Here is a 21,053-nt window from a genome sequence, read left to right as displayed (position 1 = left end):
TCTACAATATTTTTATGCTTTAATTCTCAACCAAAATGTTTGATTTAAAATTGTTGTGATTTATCCCTATGATATGAATGTGAGTGCTATTATTACCTTAATTTCTTTCCTAACCTCAATTAGTTACAGCACAACAGTAAAAGGGTGAGCATCAAAAATATATGTATCATGTTTTTATTAATTATCTTCTAGCAAATCAGAAGTTAGAATTTAGTCAACTGAAACTTGTCAAAACTTGTTAAAATCTTGTGTGTGGTTGGTATGAACAATCATTTAATAAATATTTCTGCTGCTCACAGTTTTACTGGTAGTGCTTTAACAAAATATAAGCTAAATGAAACAATGATGAGATTATCTCACCTGTTTCATTTACTTTTGGCACACACTTAAGAAATACAAGCTTTGGGAAGAATGGAGAGGTCTGGGCCAGTACAACCTGGCACGGCCTGTCACTGTAACATGTGACTGAATGACAGTCGATCCCAATCATGAAGGGCACGATGCTCAAAGGCAGGTCACGTGACATTAGAGCAAGGATTGTTGGTCACATGACAGAGGAAGGATTGTGGGTTTTTTTTTGTGTTGGTCAATATTGAAATTATTGGATAGCCCCCTTCAGGGATCCATCCACTTGGATCTTTTTACTCACACATACAGGACAACCAGGGATTTCCCATTGCAGATGACAGATCGGTGCTACTTGAATTCTAGAACGGAGTGTTGCTAAAATACCTTTAGTGCTTCGTAAGCTGGTATGGCTCAATCAACCCGATAAATGCTCAGCCCACTTGCTGATTGGGAGCTTAGCTACAAGTTAGCCTTGGTGTAGGTGGTACTCACTAACTGAGCTCAAGACATGTATGGGCGAACGGTGTGGTATCGAACTTTATCTCTATGGCTTATGCCTTATTGAGGAGAATGTTGACCATTGTTGATAGTTTGTTTATATTTGTGAATCTTTCTATTAAAAGTAACACTCTCTAAAACTATTAGTTACTTTCTCCACCATAGCCTACCTGTAGGCTTTGATAGTCGAAAACCGGCCCGAAAATACGGAGTTCGCATAACCCAGCCGCCATCTTGGATAACGCGCTCCGCAGGGGGAGGGGAAGAAAAAATGCGCGCAGGTAGGCTATCCCCACCATAGACATATTACATAAAAAGGTTTGATAGAAAACCTGGGTGATTGATACCTTAATAGTGATCTAGACCTGATTAAAGTCCATATAACCTTTCAGAGTTGATAGACTTTGTCAATTCTTTATATTTTCTTCTTTCAAATGGTATGTGTTTCGTATGGACCCTCTAAAACGCGGGTTCGCGCGAATAACTCAAATATATAACATTGAGGTATTTTGGTCAAGAAAAAAGGCAGTGAACTGAAAGGCCCGGGTCGAGTCATTTAGACGTAGATCGAGATGTCAACCAAATTACATGAAAAAAACATGAGCGCGCTAAACCGGTTCCCGTCTTCATGTTTTCTTATTTATTTGCTGAAGATCGTTGGTTACAACTTTTACCGTCATCTTTATATCTCAACCCGGTAGTCAAATGATTATTTAACTTCATGAAACAAATCTGCAAAATTTAGCAGATATTTTTGAATTGTTTTTTGAATTGTTTTTTGCATTGTAAGTGCGCTGCATTCGCAATCAAGAATGGCGACATTCTCACGAGCGCGCGCTGTTTACGACAAAACGATATTTTCTTTTTTTTTTTCGCATACAATTCTCGATTTAAATTATTCTTCGCTTAATTGTGGGTAGCATTGCAATAGAAACACTTTGCCAATATTTTGTGGTATTGCCGTCTCTGAATTTTAACAGATATACTTTGTTTTAGATTTTCCCGCCCAAACTTGGAATTGTTCACTCGATTCAATCTCCTTTCGCGCAGCCAGAAAAAATTTCAAAGATCTGTAGAAAATTCCAATTTCAATAAAATTCAATTCCCTTTTCAGAATTTGAAAGTTTATCTATGCTTTCTCTTGGCTAGATTGATATAAGCAGTGCGGAACATTACCATTTTTTGGTTTATTTGATAAACAATCTGATTAACCAATCAGAGATGAGTATTCTATGCCCAGTCTCACACGGACACGCCTCAACTCAGAGTAGGAAAACAAAATGGCGGTTCCGTCGAATCGAGAAAATCATGTTGAACGCCGCTTTTTAACTCTCCGCTAGCAGTGATTTAGTCTTATTTGTTTAAGCAGGGATTTCACTGACACAGTGCGTCAGATATATCCTATTTGTGTTGTTTCTCATCGGCAAGAGACCTCATTTGCAGGGTTATTTTTACGACTTCACTGAATCGTACTGTAATGAACGCGGAAGGGCAAGCCACTTCTAACAGAGTATAACATTGATCTCCAATTATTTAGTTGTACGTTTCACCGAGTCATACAACTGCACAGAATTTCCCTGGATTTATCTTGCTTTCACACTCGAAATGAAGATACCCCAAGAAGAAATTTTAGCTGGGATATTGAAACTAAAATGAATCTTATACAGAATGGCAGCGAGTCTCATTAAAAAAATAAAGCTAAATCGTATACAGAATGGCCGCGAGTCACTGTTTATTGTATGCAATTAAGAGACATTACATGAAAGTACTATGTTTAAATGCTTATATTTGATCCTAGAATCAATAGATTTGCTATGATGGCAGTCATTAAAAATGGATTATTTAAAAAATTGATTTTTAAAAATGGATTCTAGAGGGGGCACTTTTTTTGAGGCTATTTAATGTGCTTATTCAATGAGGGGAGTATGTTCACCTCGGTGTTAGATCCCCAAAGGACTTCATTGTATTCAGGTCTGTTTTCATCATGATTCTTTTTATCAAACAAAGGAAGTTTTGTGACACAAATTGTGCAAAATACACAGGTTCTAACGCCAAGGTATAGCCATTGAGGGGGTATTTCATTGTGTGTGCAGTCTAATGAAAAAAAAGGCAAAGAGTGTAAACTAGGGTGAGGAAAAGGCATGGTAAGGGCAAAGGGGTGATGACTAATGGTTTGTCTAATTGGGGGTGCTGACACAGGTTGTGAAGATGAAGTAAACTTGTACCATGTTTGATTACTAGGCTTGGAGATAATAGGAGAATGGAAGTATAGTCATACCCTGGGTACCAGAGGCTCCAAGCTTCACTAGAACAGATATCATATGGAAAATATCTATTTTTTCGTATTTGGTGATTCTTCGGGCCCTTTTTTTCTCATCAGTCTCTATTATATGTGCAAAGAGTCTTTTTTTATAAAAAGGGAATTAAATTAATTTGATTTGATAGGCAAGTCTGAGTGTTGAAGCTCCTTTTTAAAACTATAGTGATAGTAAGAATTTATATGTTAATTTGACCAAATGCTTATTTTAGCATATTATGCCCTTCTTTTTACCCCTATTGTACTAGGTTTGATTACTAGGCCTTGAAGATTCTAGGAGTATGCGGGAGAAGTCATAGATATCATACTGTATGGAAAATAAATATTTATATTTGGTAATACTTCAGGCCCATTTTTTTCTCAGTGCTCATTGCACAATATAATCGTTATCAACGCAACATTATCATCATAATTGTAATACATCAAGAATCATAATCACAACAGCATCGTATTAACTATCAGTTTTACCATCACCACGAAATATAATTATCGTCATAATTACAAACATCATACTAATCACCACCACCGTGTCATTGTTATCATCATTACCGTCATCGTAATCATCATTACCGTCGTCATCATCATTACCGTCATCGTCATCATCATTGCCGCCACCGTCATCATCATTATCGTCATCATCATTACCGTCATCGTCATCATTACCGTCACCGTCATAATCATTATCGTCATCATCATTACCGTCATCGTCATCATCATTACCGTCATCGTCATCATTATTAACGTCATCATTACTGTCATCCTCATCATCATTACCGTCATCGTCATCATCATTACCGTCATCGTCTTAATCATTACCGTCATCGTCATCATCATTACCGTCATCGTCATCATCATCATCATTTCCGTCATCGTCATTTTGCTTTTGCTTATAAACCCGCCCAAAGCCTTCAAGATTTTGTGTCGAGAAAGTCAGTACTTTACCATGACGTGAAAAACCTGCACCTCTCGATAGGAAAGGAATTCACACCCAAAAAAGCAATGGCTCCTCCTAAAGTTGCACGACGGCCACCCCCTCCCCTACGGAAACCGTCCACCCCTCCCACTGAAAGAAAAGCGACACCCTCTCCCCTCACCCCACAAAATCAAACAGATCATAGACTTTAGTTCTCAATCGTCCGGTGCCGATCCCGATTATACAAACTTCATCTGACTTGAGAAAAAAAAAGCATATGGTTCTCGTCGCTTTCACGTATTCATATAGTTGTCAGGTTTAAGTTGCCAATCCGGCTGTATCAAATTGCTCTAACTTCATGTAAACCAAAACTCGTATACCGGGTTCTTGCCCCTTTCATATATCTACCCTTCTCTCCTGACACGTTGTTGTGGTTATAACCTAACAAAATTGTTTCCTCCGTCTAGGTTCCGTGTGACTTTAGTTCTCAGCTTTCCGGTGCCGACCCGGTTGGGAATCTGTCGTCACTTGAGGATTGGCTCGTTTCGCTTGGTCTTCCTATGTACATTGATAACATGAAGGAGGTCGAGTACGATGATATGATGCACGTGCCATTCCTTCAGCAAAAACACTTCGAGTACGCGGGTGTTGTAGATCCTCGACACATGAGGCGGTTATTAAACTCGGTAGAACGAATGCCAAGATGGGAGTCTATATCTTCGAGTTTACAGGCTTGGCGGACCGAGTTATATAATTGGTTTGGACTCACGACACATCAAGCGTCTTCTGGATTCTTGGAAGAGAATACTATGATAGGAAGGCCAAAAAGACATCGTATTGTCCAGATTTGAGGTCTCAAGAGCGGTAGCTCACCACACGTAAGACAGCTTTGAAAAAAATGCAAAAATTAAAGACCCCTGATCAGAAGAGTAAGATAGCTCTACTAAAGTCACTTTGAGTGCACAGGACTTTTAACCAAATTTGTACGCATGAGCGGCTTATGACTTTAAAAGTATTGGGGTTGAAGGAGTGGAGGGTGGGGAATTTGGTAGGAGGTGTAGCCTGGTAATGAGTTTTAGGCGGGTTCGTTGAACCTGTTCGTTTTATGAGAGTTCTATTGTACTTTGGTTTTAAGTGAATCGAGGGCAAAACAAGCTCAATGAAAAATTTAGCACTTAAAAAAGAATAAAGACAAAAACTGCAGTTTAATTTCTCTTATATTTTACAGATTAGAGAATTCAATTTTTTATCTGAAATATTAAAATGAAATGTGATGATAAATATTTCCAGGTGTACTGTAAAAGAGTTACTCGAATAGTCTACTTCAATGTTGTGTCGCCTATTATTTGTATGATAAGATGATGGTTAAAGTAAAAGTCCAATATAACGCTCTCTCTGGTGTTTAACATGATTTAATAAAGTCAACCCGACCGCACATACCGAGCAGGCAACTTGTTCCCACAGGCTTCTGGATAATTTTTTAATATGACGTGTGGAGTTTACCTCCAGACGTCCACCTGCGTCTACGAAACAACCCGTCTAATATTTTCAGCGTCATTTCGAAAAGATTAAAAAAATTGAACTGTTTGCAATATTCAGATATTGCAAGTAATCTGAGTGATATTTTAAGTAATAACTCGAGCTCGTTATTTCCAAGCGACATAAATACATTATGGCTTCATAAAATAATTTTGGCTCTGCCTACACTTATATGGCTTCCAAACAAGCCCTTTCACAGTAATTTATTGACCAATCAGAGGGTACCAAAGATATGTCACAAATTTAAAATTTGATTCACGAAAGTGAAAAGTGGTTTTAGTATTTTGGCAAGAGTTCTCGGAAAATTCACAATTAAAGATAGTTAACCATTAAAAAATATCCAAAAATGGCCTTTCCTTTGACAGATAAATACAATGCTATGTTAGCTAACGTTGAAGAAGAAAAGTATCAATTTTGATGATGATTCAATAATAATGACCCATTTATTTATTTACTTACTTGCTTATTTGTTTATTTATTTTATGAATTTAATATAATAATGATGATGGTGATGATGGCGGCGGTGGCGGCGGTGGCGGCGGTGGCGGCGGTGGCGGCGGTGGCGGCGGTGGCGGCGGTGGCGGCGGTGGCGGCGGTGGCGGCGGTGGCGGCGGTGGTGGTGGTGGTGGTGGTGGCGGCGGTGGCGGCGGTGGCGGCGGTGGCGGCGGTGGCGGCGGTGGCGGCGGTGGCGGCGGTGGCGGCGGTGGCGGCGGTGGCGGCGGTGGCGGCGGTGGCGGCGGTGGCGGCGGTGGCGGCGGTGGCGGCGGTGGCGGCGGTGGCGGCGGTGGTGGTGGTGGTGGTGGTGGTGGTGGTGGTGGTGGTGGTGGTGGTGGTGGTGGTGGTGGTGGTGGTGGTGGTGGTGGTGATGGTGATGAGGATGGTGATGGTGATGGTGATGAGGATTGTGATGGTGATGAGGATGGTGATGGTGATGAGGATGGTGATGGTGATGAGGATGGTGATGGTGATGAGGATGGTGATGGTGATGGTGATGAGGTTGGTGATGGTGATGGTGATGAGGATGGTGATGGTGATGAGGATGGTGATGGTGATGGTGATGAGGTTGGTGATGGTGATGGTGATGGTGATGGTGATGAGGATGGTGATGGTGATGAGGATGGTGATGGTGATGAGGATGGTGATGGTGATGAGGATGGTGGTGGTGATGAGGATGGTGATGGTGATGAGGATGGTGATGGTGATGAGGATGGTGATGGTGATGAGGATGGTGCTATAGAAAATATAAAGGCAACGTAATGCAAAATTCATTTATTAGAACATCGGTTACAATAGAATCAAAACCATCTAAATGTTTGCACTTTTACTAAATAAAAAAGCTTTCTTAGAAAAAAAAGAATTAACAGATTTTAGCATCTAATATAAAACAAAATTTTTGTAGGCTTGCCATGGTTCCATTCCGTATCATTATTCAATTGTTGTTATCTGAACGTCTTTCTCATTCCCTATTTCTATCCACTTGTTGTCATTTCTTATTCGGTACCACCGAGAGCATCCGATTCGTCTTCGGTACCACCGAGAGCATCCGATTCTTCGGTACCACCGAGAGCATCCGATTCGTCTTCAGTACCACCGAGAGCATCCGATTCTTCGGTACCACCGAGAGCATTCGATTCTTCTTCGGGAAGATCATCTTCCTCGGTCCCACCAAAGGCGTGTTCAGCAAAATTGGAAAGTTCCAAAGCCTCATCTATTTAAAAAATAGAAAGAATAAAGAAAAGAGTTGATATGTTACATCCAAGTTAACTGTTAAAGCTAACAAGTTAACTGTTAATATATCATTATCGTCATCATCATCATCGTCACCATCAGGCGCGACACAGGGGTGTACGCATGGTGCGCGCAGACCCCCCCCCCCCCCCCACCCCTTGGCGGCCAAAAAGTGGGTCATTTCTTATCAAGACATCTTCAAATACTATGCTTTTTCCATATGATACCTTTGAATGCGCACCCCCCCCCCCCCCCAAACCCGGCCAATCCTGTTTACGCGCCTGATCATCATCACCACCATCATCACCGCCACCACAATCATCATCATTTTCACCTACAGCATCATCATGGCATCATAGCATCATTATCATCATTATTACCTTCATCTTCCTTGCCATACTTGGCCTTGTGCTTTTCTATGAGTTCTTTTCTAGCCTTCTCCAGACGTTTAGCCTCTTTATCCATACCTTCCTTTTCCAACAACATTTGCATTTCTTCCATAACGTATAGATGGAGTTCATAGATTCTCCCGTGAAGCTTTTTGGCCATCCTCTGGACTTTGGGAATTTTCCCTACTTTCTTCTCAAACTCTTTGTACAACTTTATGACTCTGGGGTCGTTTCCTACATTCTTATGGAATTCCATATATAATTTTGTGCTTATCTTTTTCAGAAGTGCATCTGTCTTCTTTTTTCCCAGTTTCCAGATCTTTTCATGGCTGGCATTTTCCTCTTTGGCCTTTTTAGCTGCTTTGACGATTTTCTTCACAGCCTCATACAAGATGCATCTGATCTTGGCATCGGAGTCTTCCTCGATGTCTTCAAGATAATCTAGTTCTTCATCCTCATCATCTGCAAATATATAAGGCATCCAACATTATTGCGGTTTTCAATATTTCGCCTTGCTCTTATGTGCATTATGAATGCATTTGCCTCGCTGGTTGGCTAATGAGGTTCATGTCATCAGATATATCACGTTTCTCGCACCGACATTGTTTTTAATTGAAAACAATTGTTTTTAATGAATTAAAACTGTCAAGTTGGAGATGCTACCGAGCGTCTGTAAGTGATCAATTTATGGACGAAATTATGCGAAACAAGTCTCGGCTACATTCAATGACAAGTCGCTAAAGTAGATTGCAATAAATTGCAATTCGTGCGATGCGTAGAAGTTTCTGAAGCGGGCACAAAAACAAAGCAAGAATGAGCCATAGACGCTTTAAGTAATGGGGTGTTTTATAAAGCTAGCTAGTTTCGAGGTGCATTTATTTTATTTGCAATCGAGATCAGAATAGTCGGTTTCTAATTTTACATTTTAATGTTTTTTTATACGCTCGCTCATTTTTGAGCCTTTAAAGTCTTGGAGCCTGACAACAAAATTACAATAATAAGGGATAATGTTTTCATATTATGTAATCCATAAACCTTTTGGAAGTATAACCACGCAATAAAACACTCGAACAAACAATATTGATACGGGGATTTCGGTTTAAATCACTCCCACTAACAAATGCAAGCAAAAATTGAGTAATAAACATTAATTTTATGTACTTACCATAAGTTTTCAAAGGATATGCAATAGCTGCTGCGGCGAAGGCCACTAGCAATAAAACTATCACCGCTTTCATCGTGGCAAGAGAAGTGTAAGGAGTATGAGTTTTGCTCAGATCTCAAACACTCTGTGCTTTGCGCATTCAGCGAGTGCCTTTTATAGTGATTAATACACCTTAAATCAATTCATTAGGCATGCCTGATATACTCCTTTTAGCACAGCGAATCGGAACATGCCATTGTGACTCATTCTTTAAATATAAAAATTTGTGGGCGTTATTGAAAACCATGGAATGGAACAATGAAGCATGAAGTTGTTTTTAATCTCTTAGTTGCACGAAATGTGTTTCCAGATATAAATAGTTTTTTTTTCTCTCTGTTAAAACAAGTGATAGAAGTTTAAAACCATTTTTGGTAAACGTTGGGTAAAGTTTTTAAGGACGAGATTTTGCTAATATCATAAAATTTAACACCAATTTTGCAGGCACTGCTGCATTCCTTTGTACCTATCGATCCGGACCAATAAGTAGCAATAATTAAGAATAATGAATTAAAGTTCGTATTGCTTGGGTTAGATGGGGGGCTCGATGATTCAGCTTTGTCTTTGTTTTTATCACATGCATGCAAAAATATAACCATGTTTCACAATTAAATAATCGCTTTTTTCATACAACAAGAAATGGAACTAGACTTAGCCGTTCGCTCCATGCGTCGCTTTCAGATGCATGTAAATGAAGACGAAACAATTGACTTGGTTTATTAGTATATAAAACGTTTGCCCAAGGCTAAGGCCCTCACAAATACAAAAATAATTTTACAGTCAATTCTGTATAATCAACTGAACGTTTTACGACAAGAAAACTTTTCTTTTTGCATCTGGTTTATGTGATGTAAGGCCATACTTGTTCTCAGCAAATAACGTTATAACACTCCAAATAGCCGAGTCCATTTTCCAGGTCATTGGCCCCTGAAGCGTCGGTCAATATCATAAGCGTTCAATGGATTCATTAATCTTTAAAAATGAAGCCTGTTTGTGGATATAATCGGACAGAGGTTAACTTATTAATGTGAATCATAAAAGCAACATGATTTGGTGCAGCAATAAACATTGCTTAAACGTGCGTTGTTATATTCCTTGTTTGTTTGTTTGTTTTGTGGGTTTTAAGTGGTTATGAACCGTATCGAATGACTATGCATTTTGCAAGCGATCGGCACGAAAGTTTGTATCAAATATAAACTAACAAGAGAGGGGTCTTTGGGTTTTTGGACCAATTCAGTTGGAATGCAAGATATCTGTTTGGCACACTACACGGAATTGAAAAATACGAAATACAAGAGTTTGATTTAGAGTTGAACTCTTATAAAGTATGTGGGAGTTATTTACTGCCGTTTTTTTAACTCGTTCATGCGCATGCGCAATGAATGAGTTATTGCGATGTGGACTGTGGACTGTGGTAACAGACGAGGGAGACTGGGGTGTATCCGTGAAAGCTGTGTTTTTAATCCTCTAGAATGGTGATTATAATCGGGAAAGGTTCTTTGTCCAAATTTTCTTACTGAAGTAATCTTTGCAGAAACATGTGCCTTGGAAAATCTAGGCTTACTTACATTTTTTCAAAGTAAGATTTTCTGGCGGCTTCACACCTTTGCTTGTATAATGTACACTTGGCTTGAAATGTATTTTATTTTTGTCTTATGATCTTAATAAAAGAATCTCCCGAAATCACGGCAAAGTTTTAAAGTTTACTGGTGAGGGATCAGGGAGGTAATAGGGAAATCTAAATCAGCCCTATGATCATCGAGGGGAATGCAATATATTCTATTTATTTATTGTGTGATAAAATCATTAAAATCATTAGGAAATTTGTGGATGGGTTTACGTTTGATGTTGATTTGTTATTTGACTTCAAACGACGATTGCATCTAAATGAAGAAACAGACATGACGGTGATGGTGATGGTGATGGTGATGGTGATGGTGATCGATGCAGCGTTTCCATTCAGTTTCCATCCCCCCCTCCCTTTACCTCAGCAAATCTTGGTTATTCCTGATTGCCTGCACAAATTAAGCCTAAAACTAGCCTTTAGGTATCTTTTTATTAAAAATTGTCAATAATCAGAAACTTGTTTTATTCAGACTACGTAGCATTTTTCTGTCTGATAATTCGTATCCATGATTCAGTCGTGTCGTTTCTGCGAAAAGATGGTGACAACCTCGTTCTCGGGGTCGGCTAGGCGCCATATTTAAAATTACCCAGAAGACCCTGAGGACGAGATTGCGATGGCGACAGCTTACACGCATGCGCACTGCTATAGAAAATATAAAGGCAACGTAATGCAAAATTCATTTATTAGAACATCGCGGTTACAATAGAATCAAAACCATCTAAATGTTTGCACTTTTACTAAATAAAAAGGCTTTCTTAGAAAAAAAAGAATTAACAGATTTTAGCATCTAATATAAAACAAAATTTTTGGAGGCTTGCCATGGTTCCATTCCGTATCATTATTCAATTGTTGTTATCTGAACGTCTTTCTCATTCCCTATTTCTATCCACTTGTTGTCATTTCTTATTCGGTACCACCGAGAGCATCCGATTCGTCTTCGGTACCACCGAGAGCATCCGATTCGTCTTCAGTACCACCGAGAGCATTCGATTCTTCGGTACCACCGAGAGCATTCGATTCTTCTTCGGGAAGATCATCTTCCTCGGTCCCACCAAAGGCGTGTTCAGCAAAATTGGAAAGTTCCAAAGCCTCATCTATTTAAAAAATAGAAAGAATAAAGAAAAGAGTTGATATGTTACATCCAAGTTAACTGTTAAAGCTAACAAGTTAACTGTTAATATATCATTATCGTCATCATCATCATCGTCACCATCAGGCGCGACACAGGGGTGTACGCAGGGTGCGCGCAGACCCCCCAACCCCCTTGGCGGCCAAAAAGTGGGTCATTTCTTATCAAGACATCTTCAAATACTATGCTTTTTCCATATGATACCTTTGAATGCGCACCCCCCCCCCCCCCCCCCACCCGGCCAATCCTGGGTACGCGCCTGATCATCATCACTACCATCATCACCGCCACCATCATCATTTTCACCTACAGCATCATCATGGCATCATAGCATCATTATCATCATTATTACCTTCATCTTCCTTGCCATACTTGGCCTTGTGCTTTTCCTTGAATTCTTTGATAGCCTTCCCCAGACGTTCAGCCTCTTTATCCATACCTTCCTTTTCCAACAACATTTGCATTTCTTCCATAACGAATAGATGGAGTTCATAGATTCTCTTGCCAAGCTTTTTGGCCATCCTCTGGACTTTGGGAATTTTCCCTGCTTTCTTCTTAAACTCTTTGTACAACTTTATGACTATGGGGTTGGCTGCTACTTTCTTATGGAATTCCATATATAATTTTATGCTTATCTTTTTCAGAAGTGCATCTGTCTTCTTTTCTCCCATTTTCCAGATCTTTTCATGGCTGGCATTTTCCTCTTTGGCCTTTTTAGCTGCTTTGACGATTTTCTTCACAGCCTCATACAAGTTGCATCTGAACTCGGCAACGGAGTCTTCCTCGATGTCTTCAAGATAATCTAGTTCTTCATCCTCATCATCTGCAAATATATAAGGCATCCAACATTATTGCGCTTTTCAATATTTCGCCTTGCTCTTTTGTGCATTATGAATGCATTTGCCTCGCTGGTTGGCTAATGAGGTTCATGCCATCAGATATATCACGTTTCTCGCACCGACATTGTTTTTAATTGAAAACAATTGTTTTTAATGAATTAAAACTGTCAAGTTGGCAACGCTACCGCGTGTCTGTAAGTGATCAATTTATGGACGAAATTATGCGAAACAAGTCTCGGCTACATTCAATGACAAGTCGCTAAAGTAGATTGCAATAAATTACAATTCGTGCGATGCGTAGAAGTTTCTGAAGCGGGCACAAAAACAAAGCAAGAATGAGCCATAGACGCTTTAAGTAATGGGATGTTTTTTAAAGCTAGCTAGTTTTGAGGTGTGTTTATTTTATTTGCAATCGAGATCAGAATAGTCGGTTTCTAATTTTACATTTTAATGTTTTTTACGCTCGCTCATTTTTGAGCCTTTAAAGTCTTAGTGGAGCCTGACGACAAAATCACAATAATAAGGGATAATGTTTTCATATTATGTAATTCATAAACCTTTTGGGAGTATAACCACGCAATAAAACACCTGCTCTACATTTTTTTTGATTGTAGGTACTTCGGCTTGTTTTTCTTGAGATTAAAATAATTATAAAATAATTCATTAAATTTTTAGAAGTATAATCACGCAAAAAAAAAAAAATCCTTATTTACCTTTATTTCCTGGCAGGTACTTTGGCTTGTTTTCCTTGAGATGATTGATCGCAGACAAGATTCTCTCTGCAAATTCATGCAGTTTATGTTTCTTCATCTCTCTGTACATATTTTTTAGGATACGCATGTGGTATCTGTAAATCTTCATTTCAAGCCTGTGTACCTGCGGCTTGAGCTTTTCCTTGAATTCCTCCGATAACCTGTTCTTCGTTTCCCGAATCAGTTTATTCGTCTTCTCCATTCCCTCTCTCCACACTTCTTCTTGCGTGACATTATTTTTCAAAGCATTCTTTCCTACTTCCACGATCTTCCTTACTTTCTCCCGTAATTCGCACCTGAACTTGGCAGCTCTGTGGTCTTCCATAACTTCTCCCAAGGCCTCTTCCACATCATCTACGTAAAATAAGAAAAAAAATAATAAATTAATGAATGGGAACATACCGTAGCCTCTATCCAGCCTACATATATTGTCATCTTAGCGAAGAAGCAAAAAAAGAGGATATATCCATTTACATCGTTTTTACTTGTGGCAGCTCATTGCAATTTTATTGAATTTGGTGAATCAAATATAAAATTCTATTTCTTGATTTCAACATATGATTATTCTTTGCAATTAATATCGAATGAAAAGACGAGGAATTGTTGGGCTGGACTTGATTATCACTATGTGAAATGTAATCATCAATGATACCCATTGTTCTTGCGGTTTTAGCTATTGCACAAGTAAAATAACCCTTGCAAAAATCTAAACCCAAACAATAATAGTGTTCATAGTATGCGTATTCACTGATAAATGCAAGCCATATAATTGAAATGTTTCCTAAACTCGAACAAACAATATTGATACGGGGATTTCGATTTAAATCACTCCCACTAACAAATGCAAGCAAAAATTGAGTAATAAACATCTATTTTATGTACTTACCATAAGTTTCCAAAGGATATGCAATAGCTGCTGCGGCGAAGGCCACTAGCAATAAAACTATCACCGCTTTCATCGTGGCAAGAGAAGTGTAAGAAGTATGAGTTTTGCTCAGATCTCAAACACTCTGTGCTTTGCGCATTCAGCGAGTGCCTTTTATAGTGATTAATACACCTTAAATCAATTCATTAGGCATGCCTGATATACTCCTTTTAGCACAGCGAATCGGAACATGCCATTGTGACTCATTCTTTAAATATGAAAAATTGTGGGCGTTATTGGAAACCATGGAATGGAATAATGAAGCATGAAGTTGTTTTTAATCTCTTAGTTGCACGAAATGTGTTTCCAGATATAAACAGTTTTTTTTTTCTCTCTGTAAAACAAGTGATAGAAGTTTAAAACCATTTTTGGTAAACGTTGGGTAAAGTTTTTAAGGACGAGATTTTGCTAATATCATAAAATTTCACACCAATTTTGCAGGCACTGCTGCATTCCTTTGTACCTATCGATCCGGACCAATAAGTAGCGATAATTAAGAATAATGAATTAAAGTTCGTATTGCTTGGGTTAGATGGGGGCTCAATGATACAGCTTTGTCTTTATTTTTATCACATGCATGCAAAAATATAACCATGTTTCACAATTAAATAATCGCCTTTTTTTCATACAACAAGAAATGGATCTAGACTTAGCCGTTCGCTCCATGCGTCGCTTTCAGATGCATGTAAATGAAGATGAAACAATTGACTTGGTTTATTAGTATATAAAACGTTTGCCCAAGGCTAAGGCCCTCACAAATACAAAAATAATTTTACAGTCAATTCTGTATAATCAACTGAACGTTTTACGACAAGAAAACTTTTCTTTTTGCATCTGGTTTATGTGATGTAAGGCCATACTTGTTCTCAGCAAATAACGTTATAACACTACAAATAGCCGAAACCATTTTCCAGGTCATTGGCCCCTGAAGCGTCGGTCAATATCATAAGCGTTCAATGGATTCATTAATCTTTAAAAATGAAGCCTGTTTGTGGATATAATCGGACAGAGGTTAACTTATTAATGTGAACCATAAAAGCAACATGATTTGGTGCAGCAACAAACATTGCTTAAACGTGCGTTGTTATATTCCTTGTTTGTTTGTTTGTTTGTTTTGTGGGTTTTAAGTGGTTATGAACCGTATCGGATGACTATGCATTTTGCAAGCGATCGGCACGAAAGTTTGTATCAAATATAAACTAACAAGAGGGGGTGGGTTTTTGGGCCAATTCAGTTGGAATGCAAGTTATCTGTTTGGAACACTACACGGAATTGAAAAATACGAAATACAAGAGTTTGATTTAAAATTCAACTCTTATAAAGTATGTGGGAGTTATTTACTGCCGTTTCTTTTTTAACTCATTCATGCGCATGCACAATGAATGAGTTATTGCGATGTAGACTGTGGAGTGTGGACTGTGGTGACAGAATAACCTGGTATCTAGTTCGTCTTTTAAACAAGTAGAATCTAGAAATGCTTAGGAATAAACCTTTAGGACACAATGACGCTTCCTTTGTTGTATTTTTGACCGTAATAATTTTTGAATTTTACAAGCATGATTGCCTTCGTTTTTTGATTAGTTTATTTCGATATGGTCGAGATAGCACTAAAATATAAACACTCTTTAAGTTCTGCTAGCTAAAGTAAGAAAGAACATTCGATGGTTCTAACTTTGCTAATATCATAAAATTTCACACCAATTTTAGAGGCACTGCTGCATTCCTTTGTACTTATAGATCCGGACCAATAAGTAGTGATAATTAAGAATAATGATTTAAAGTTCGTATTGCTTGGGTTAGATGGGGGGCTCGATGATTCAGCTTTGTCTTTGTTTTTATCACATGCATGCAAAAATATAACCATGTTTCACAATTAAATAATCGCTTTTTTCATACAACAAGAAATGGAACTAGACTTAGCCGTTCGCTCCATGCGTCGCTTTCAGATGCATGTAAATGAAGACGAAACAATTGACTTGGTTTATTAGTATATAAAACGTTTGCCCAAGGCTAAGGCCCTCACAAATACAAAAATAATTTTACAGTCACTTCTGTATAATCAACTGAACGTTTTACGACAAGAAAATTTTTCTTTTTGCATCTGGTTTATGTGATGTAAGGCCATACTTGTTCTCAGCAAATCACGTTATAACACTCCAAATAGCCGAGTACATTTTCCAGCTCATTGGCCCCTGAAGAGTCGGTCAATATCATAAGCGTCCAATGGATTCACTAATCTTTAAAAATGAAGCCTGTTTGTGGATATAATCGGACAGAGGTTAACTTATGAATGTGAACCATAAAAGCAACATGATTTAGTGCAGCAACAAACATTTCTTAAACGTGCGTTGTTATATTCCTTGTTTGTTTGTTTGTTTTGTGGGTTTTAAGTGGTTATGAACCGTATCGAATGACTATGCATTTTGCAAGCGATCGGCACGAAAGTTTGTATCAAATATAAACTAACAAGAGGGGGTAGGTTTTTGGGCCAATTCAGTTGGAATGCAAGTTATCTGTTTGGAACACTACACGGAATTGAAAAATACGAAATACAAGAGTTTGATTTAAAATTCAACTCTTATAAAGTATGTGGGAGTTATTTACTGCCGTTTTTTTAACTCATTCATGCGCATGCACAATGAATGAGTTATTGCGATGTGGACTGTGGAGTGTGGACTGTGGTGACAGAATAACCTGGTATCTAGTTCGTCTTTTAAACAAGTAGAATCTAGAAATGCTCAGGAATAAACCTTTAGGACAAAATGACGCTTCCTTTGTTGTATTTTTGACTACGTGATAATATTTGAATTTTACAAGCATGATTGCCTTCGTTTTTTGATTAGTTTATTTCGATATGGTCGAGATAGCACTAAAAAAATAAACACTCTTTAAGTTCTGCTAGCTAAAGTAAGAAAGAACATTCGATGGTTCTAACTTTGCTAATATCATAAAATTTCACACCAATTTTAGAGGCACTGCTGCATTCCTTTGTACTTATAGATCCGGACCAATAAGTAGTGATAATTAAGAATAATGATTTAAAGTTCGTATTGCTTGGGTTAGATGGGGGGCTCGATGATTCAGCTGTGTCTTTGTTTTTATCACATGCATGCAAAAATATAACCATGTTTCACAATTAAATAATCGCTTTTTTTATACAACAAGAAATGGAACTAGACTTAGCCGTTCGCTCCATGCGTCGCTTTCAGATGCATGTAAATGAAGACGAAACAATTGACTTGGTTTATTAGTATATAAAACGTTTGCCCAAGGCTAAGGCCCTCACAAATACAAAAATAATTTTACAGTCAATTCTGTATAATCAACTGAACGTTTTACGACAAGAAAATTTTTCTTTTTGCATCTGGTTTATGTGATGTAAGGCCATACTTGTTCTCAGCAAATCACGTTATAACACTCCAAATAGCCGAGTACATTTTCCAGCTCATTGGCCCCTGAAGAGTCGGTCAATATCATAAGCGTCCAATGGATTCACTAATCTTTAAAAATGAAGCCTGTTTGTGGATATAATCGGACAGAGGTTAACTTATGAATGTGAACCATAAAAGCAACATGATTTAGTGCAGCAACAAACATTTCTTAAACGTGCGTTGTTATATTACTTGTTTGTTTGCTTGTTTGTTTGGTGGGTCTTAAGTGGTTATGAACCATATCGGATGGCTATGCATTTTGCAAGCGATTGGCACGAAATTTTGTATCAAATATAAACTAACAAGAGGGGGGTCTTTGGGTTTTTGGACCAATTCAGTTGGAATGCAAGATATCTGTTTGGCACACTACACGAAATTGAAAAATACGAAATACAAGAGTTTGATTTAAAGTTCAACTCTTATAAAGTATGTGGGAGTTATTTACTGCCGTTTTTTTAACTCGTTCATGCGCATGGCAATGAATGAGTTATTGCGATGTGGACTGTGGACTGTGGTAAAAGACGAGGGAGACTGGGGTGTATCCGTGAAAGCTGCGTTTTTAATCCTCTAGAATGGTGATTATAATTGGGAAAGGTTCTTTGTCCAAATTTTCTTACTGAAGTAATCTTTGCAGAAACATGTGCCTTGGAAAATCTAGGCTTACTTACATTTTTTCAAAGTAAGATTTTCTGGCGGCTTCACACCTTTGCTTGTATAATGTACACTTGGCTTGAAATGTATTTTATTTTTGTCTTATGATCTTAATAAAAGAATCTCCCGAAATCACGGCAAAGTTTTAAAGTTTACTGGTGAGGGATCAGGGAGGTAATAGGGAAATCTAAATCAGCCCTATGATCATCAAGGGGAATGCAATATATTCTATTTATTTATTGTGTGATAAAATCATTAAAATCATTAGGAAATTTGTGGATGGGTTTACGTTTGATGTTGATTTGTTATTTGACTTCTTCAAACGACGATCGCATCTAAATGAAGAAACAGACATGACGGAAAAACCTCCGCGCAATTACAGATAGAGAGAGAAGACACAATTTCTTACAATGGCTATAGATTCCTTGTATTACGGACTGATTTTCAAAACACAAATAACGTGAGGCCTAATTGCACATAACCAGATTTTGGCATTTTTTAGATTTTGGCTTTTTTAGATTTTGGCTTTTTACGATTTTTCCTTGATCATCATTGCCCTGCGTATCAGTTCAAGGACGAAAAGCTTAAATTTCAATGACACTTTACAAAAATTCACATGATAAACATCGTTAATTGAGATCAAGTTGGGTTTTTAATGTCGCACTTGGTATTTTGTTTGCTATAAGTTACTAAGTACTCAGAGAAATTCTCCGCCTTATTCGATGTGAAATGGTCTTATTTGAAGCGTCCCGTCATGTTTTTCCGTCATGTCGAAGAAACACGAATAAGTGTTAAAAAGTATGTTTTACGGGAACTCGAAATTATTGCACTCACACCGTTGTTCTCGACTTGATAAAGATCGTTAATTGAGATCAAGTTGGGTTTCTAGTGTAGGACATTTTAAACAAACTCTGAGTAAATCAACAGGGGTCGTGCATGACTGCACTTGGGTTTCTTCGCGAGATCACTTCTCCGCAATAATGTTTTCGAAAACAAACTTAGCCTTAAATCCACTGAGTAATTCGTAAGAGAACCATTTAGTTTTGGGGTTATTTTGGCCTTTGGTTGTGCTAAATAAAGGTGTGGGTTTTAGCGTAAGGCGCGAGTTTACGTAACACAGTTTTGGCCTGGCTATTCATATCGATCTCATCAAGAGAACCTGTGATCACAGGTAGCCCAGGCAATGGTTTCGAAGCTTGTTCGTAGCTTTGAATCGGCTGTTATTCTAAGAGAAAAACGAGTGGATTGAAGTCGCGATTTTTTGTGAAACATTGCCAATAAAATTGCCTTACAACTTAGAACATGCCTTGTTGTTGTCATATTTGTGTGTAATATACGATTTTGGTGGGTTTTCGTAACAGAATATATGACTTCTCTCCCCCTACTAAGGTAAGAAACAAGTTTGGAGGCGCCATTTTCGGTAGCATTCAAATACCGTCGAAATTCGCGAGGAAAATACAACAAACGAAATATTTTTATCTCGCAGACCTATGCCAGGGTACACTTACATTCGATATGTGGCAAAACATCCGAGCTAAATCATTTTCCCTGGCCGCTAGCCATTTTTTAAAACGAGTAAGCAGCGGTTCGAATCCTTGACCGGCGCCGTTGGACAATTAGGTACGCTCGGCTGAACACGGGAGCGAAGCAAACAACGCGAGGCTGTCACCGGCGCATTCGATACGGATTTCATAATTTTTCGTGGTCTAAAATTCAGAACTATCAGTTTTCGAAGCAAGGTAAGTAATCTGTTATCTCTTATTTTTGTTTAATTTATATAACAGATTACTATGCGCCGATGACAGCCTTGCAGACTTTACACCTCGCAGGCTAATAATAGTTTGCTTCGCTCCGTGTTCAGCCGAGCGTACCTAATTGTCGAACGGCGCCGGTCAAGGATTCAAATCGCTGCTTACTCGTTTTAAAAAAATGAACTGTGACTTCAGGATACCGCTCAAATTGCTGAAACTTGCTGAAAACGAAATCGCTTCAAGATCCAATTCAACGAAGGAAGACATTACATTTTGATGGTCTGTACTATGCCAAATATTTAACTTAAAGCAGATTGTAATATGTAAAAGGAATAATACATGGTTTAATTGATTATTTATTACGCGACTGGCCGCGTCATATAGCCGTAGCAGAAGAAGAAGCACTGCCCCCCCCCCCCCCCTCCCCCAAAAAACCATTTCAGTCAACCAACCTCTTTTATGACGTGATGATGATCAAATGCGCTTAAAAAGAAAAGAAAGTGAAAGCCGAAAAGAAAGTAAAAGAATAGAAACTTAAACATAACAATAAAACGTTTGATAAAGAGCTGTGTAAGGCAATAAGGTGCCCCTCCCCCCAATATTTCTGGATTATGCACTATAGTTGTATCGTGGCAGAAGTTTTTGACCGTGGAACATGTTAGTGCACATGCATGAATGAGTTGGCTCCGAGGAGCCTTTGATTATATTCTGCGAACTCTCGTCGACGATATTCAAACAGAGCTAAAATATCCTTCTGGCTTCCGTCATTCAAAAGCTTCGAAGAGGATTCATTGGCTAGCACTGAAATGGTTTCCAATCACGCCACCTTACCGCAAGGCGCTGACCAATCAAAAAGCACGAAATGTAATAAATGACAACTTGAATGACGGAGCCAGAAAAGGGTTTTGCAGTTGGAAATTGCTGACAAGAGTTATCAGAAAAAAAAGCAAATCACAGAAAGTGTGAATGTCTATTAAAACAACAAAAACATCGATTTGTTTTTATCTCTGAGTCA

General features: G+C 38.4%; 1 protein-coding gene across 1 annotated transcript; it reads right to left on the bottom strand.

Moving 5' to 3' along the window:
- Positions 1–6,869: 6,869 nt before the first annotated feature.
- Positions 6,870–14,345, bottom strand: LOC5508656. Its single transcript, XM_048721305.1, has 5 exons — positions 14,167–14,345; positions 13,242–13,634; positions 12,042–12,512; positions 11,475–11,654; positions 6,870–7,146 (listed from the first exon to the last, which is right to left on the bottom strand). The coding sequence occupies exons 1-5, from the start codon at positions 14,237–14,239 to the stop codon at positions 7,106–7,108; spliced, it is 1,158 nt and encodes a 385-aa protein (XP_048577262.1). The 5' UTR covers positions 14,240–14,345; the 3' UTR covers positions 6,870–7,105.
- Between the last annotated feature and the right edge of the window lie 6,708 nt (positions 14,346–21,053).

Source organism: Nematostella vectensis, chromosome 14 (genome assembly GCF_932526225.1).
Source record: "Nematostella vectensis chromosome 14, jaNemVect1.1, whole genome shotgun sequence".
NCBI lineage: Eukaryota > Metazoa > Cnidaria > Anthozoa > Actiniaria > Edwardsiidae > Nematostella > Nematostella vectensis.
This window is presented reverse-complemented; position numbering and strand designations above follow the sequence as displayed.

Excerpts from the sequence above, each read along its gene's own strand:
- LOC5508656 (XM_048721305.1), bottom strand. The coding sequence starts at position 14,239 with ATGAAAGCGGTGATAGTTTTATTGCTAGTGGCCTTCGCCGCAGCAGCT. Across the intron at positions 13,635-14,166 it reads ATATCCTTTGGAAACTTATG|ATGATGTGGAAGAGGCCTTG; the intron begins GTAAGTACATAA and ends TATTTTACGTAG. Across the intron at positions 12,513-13,241 it reads GTACCTGCCAGGAAATAAAG|ATGATGAGGATGAAGAACTA; the intron begins GTAAATAAGGAT and ends ATATATTTGCAG.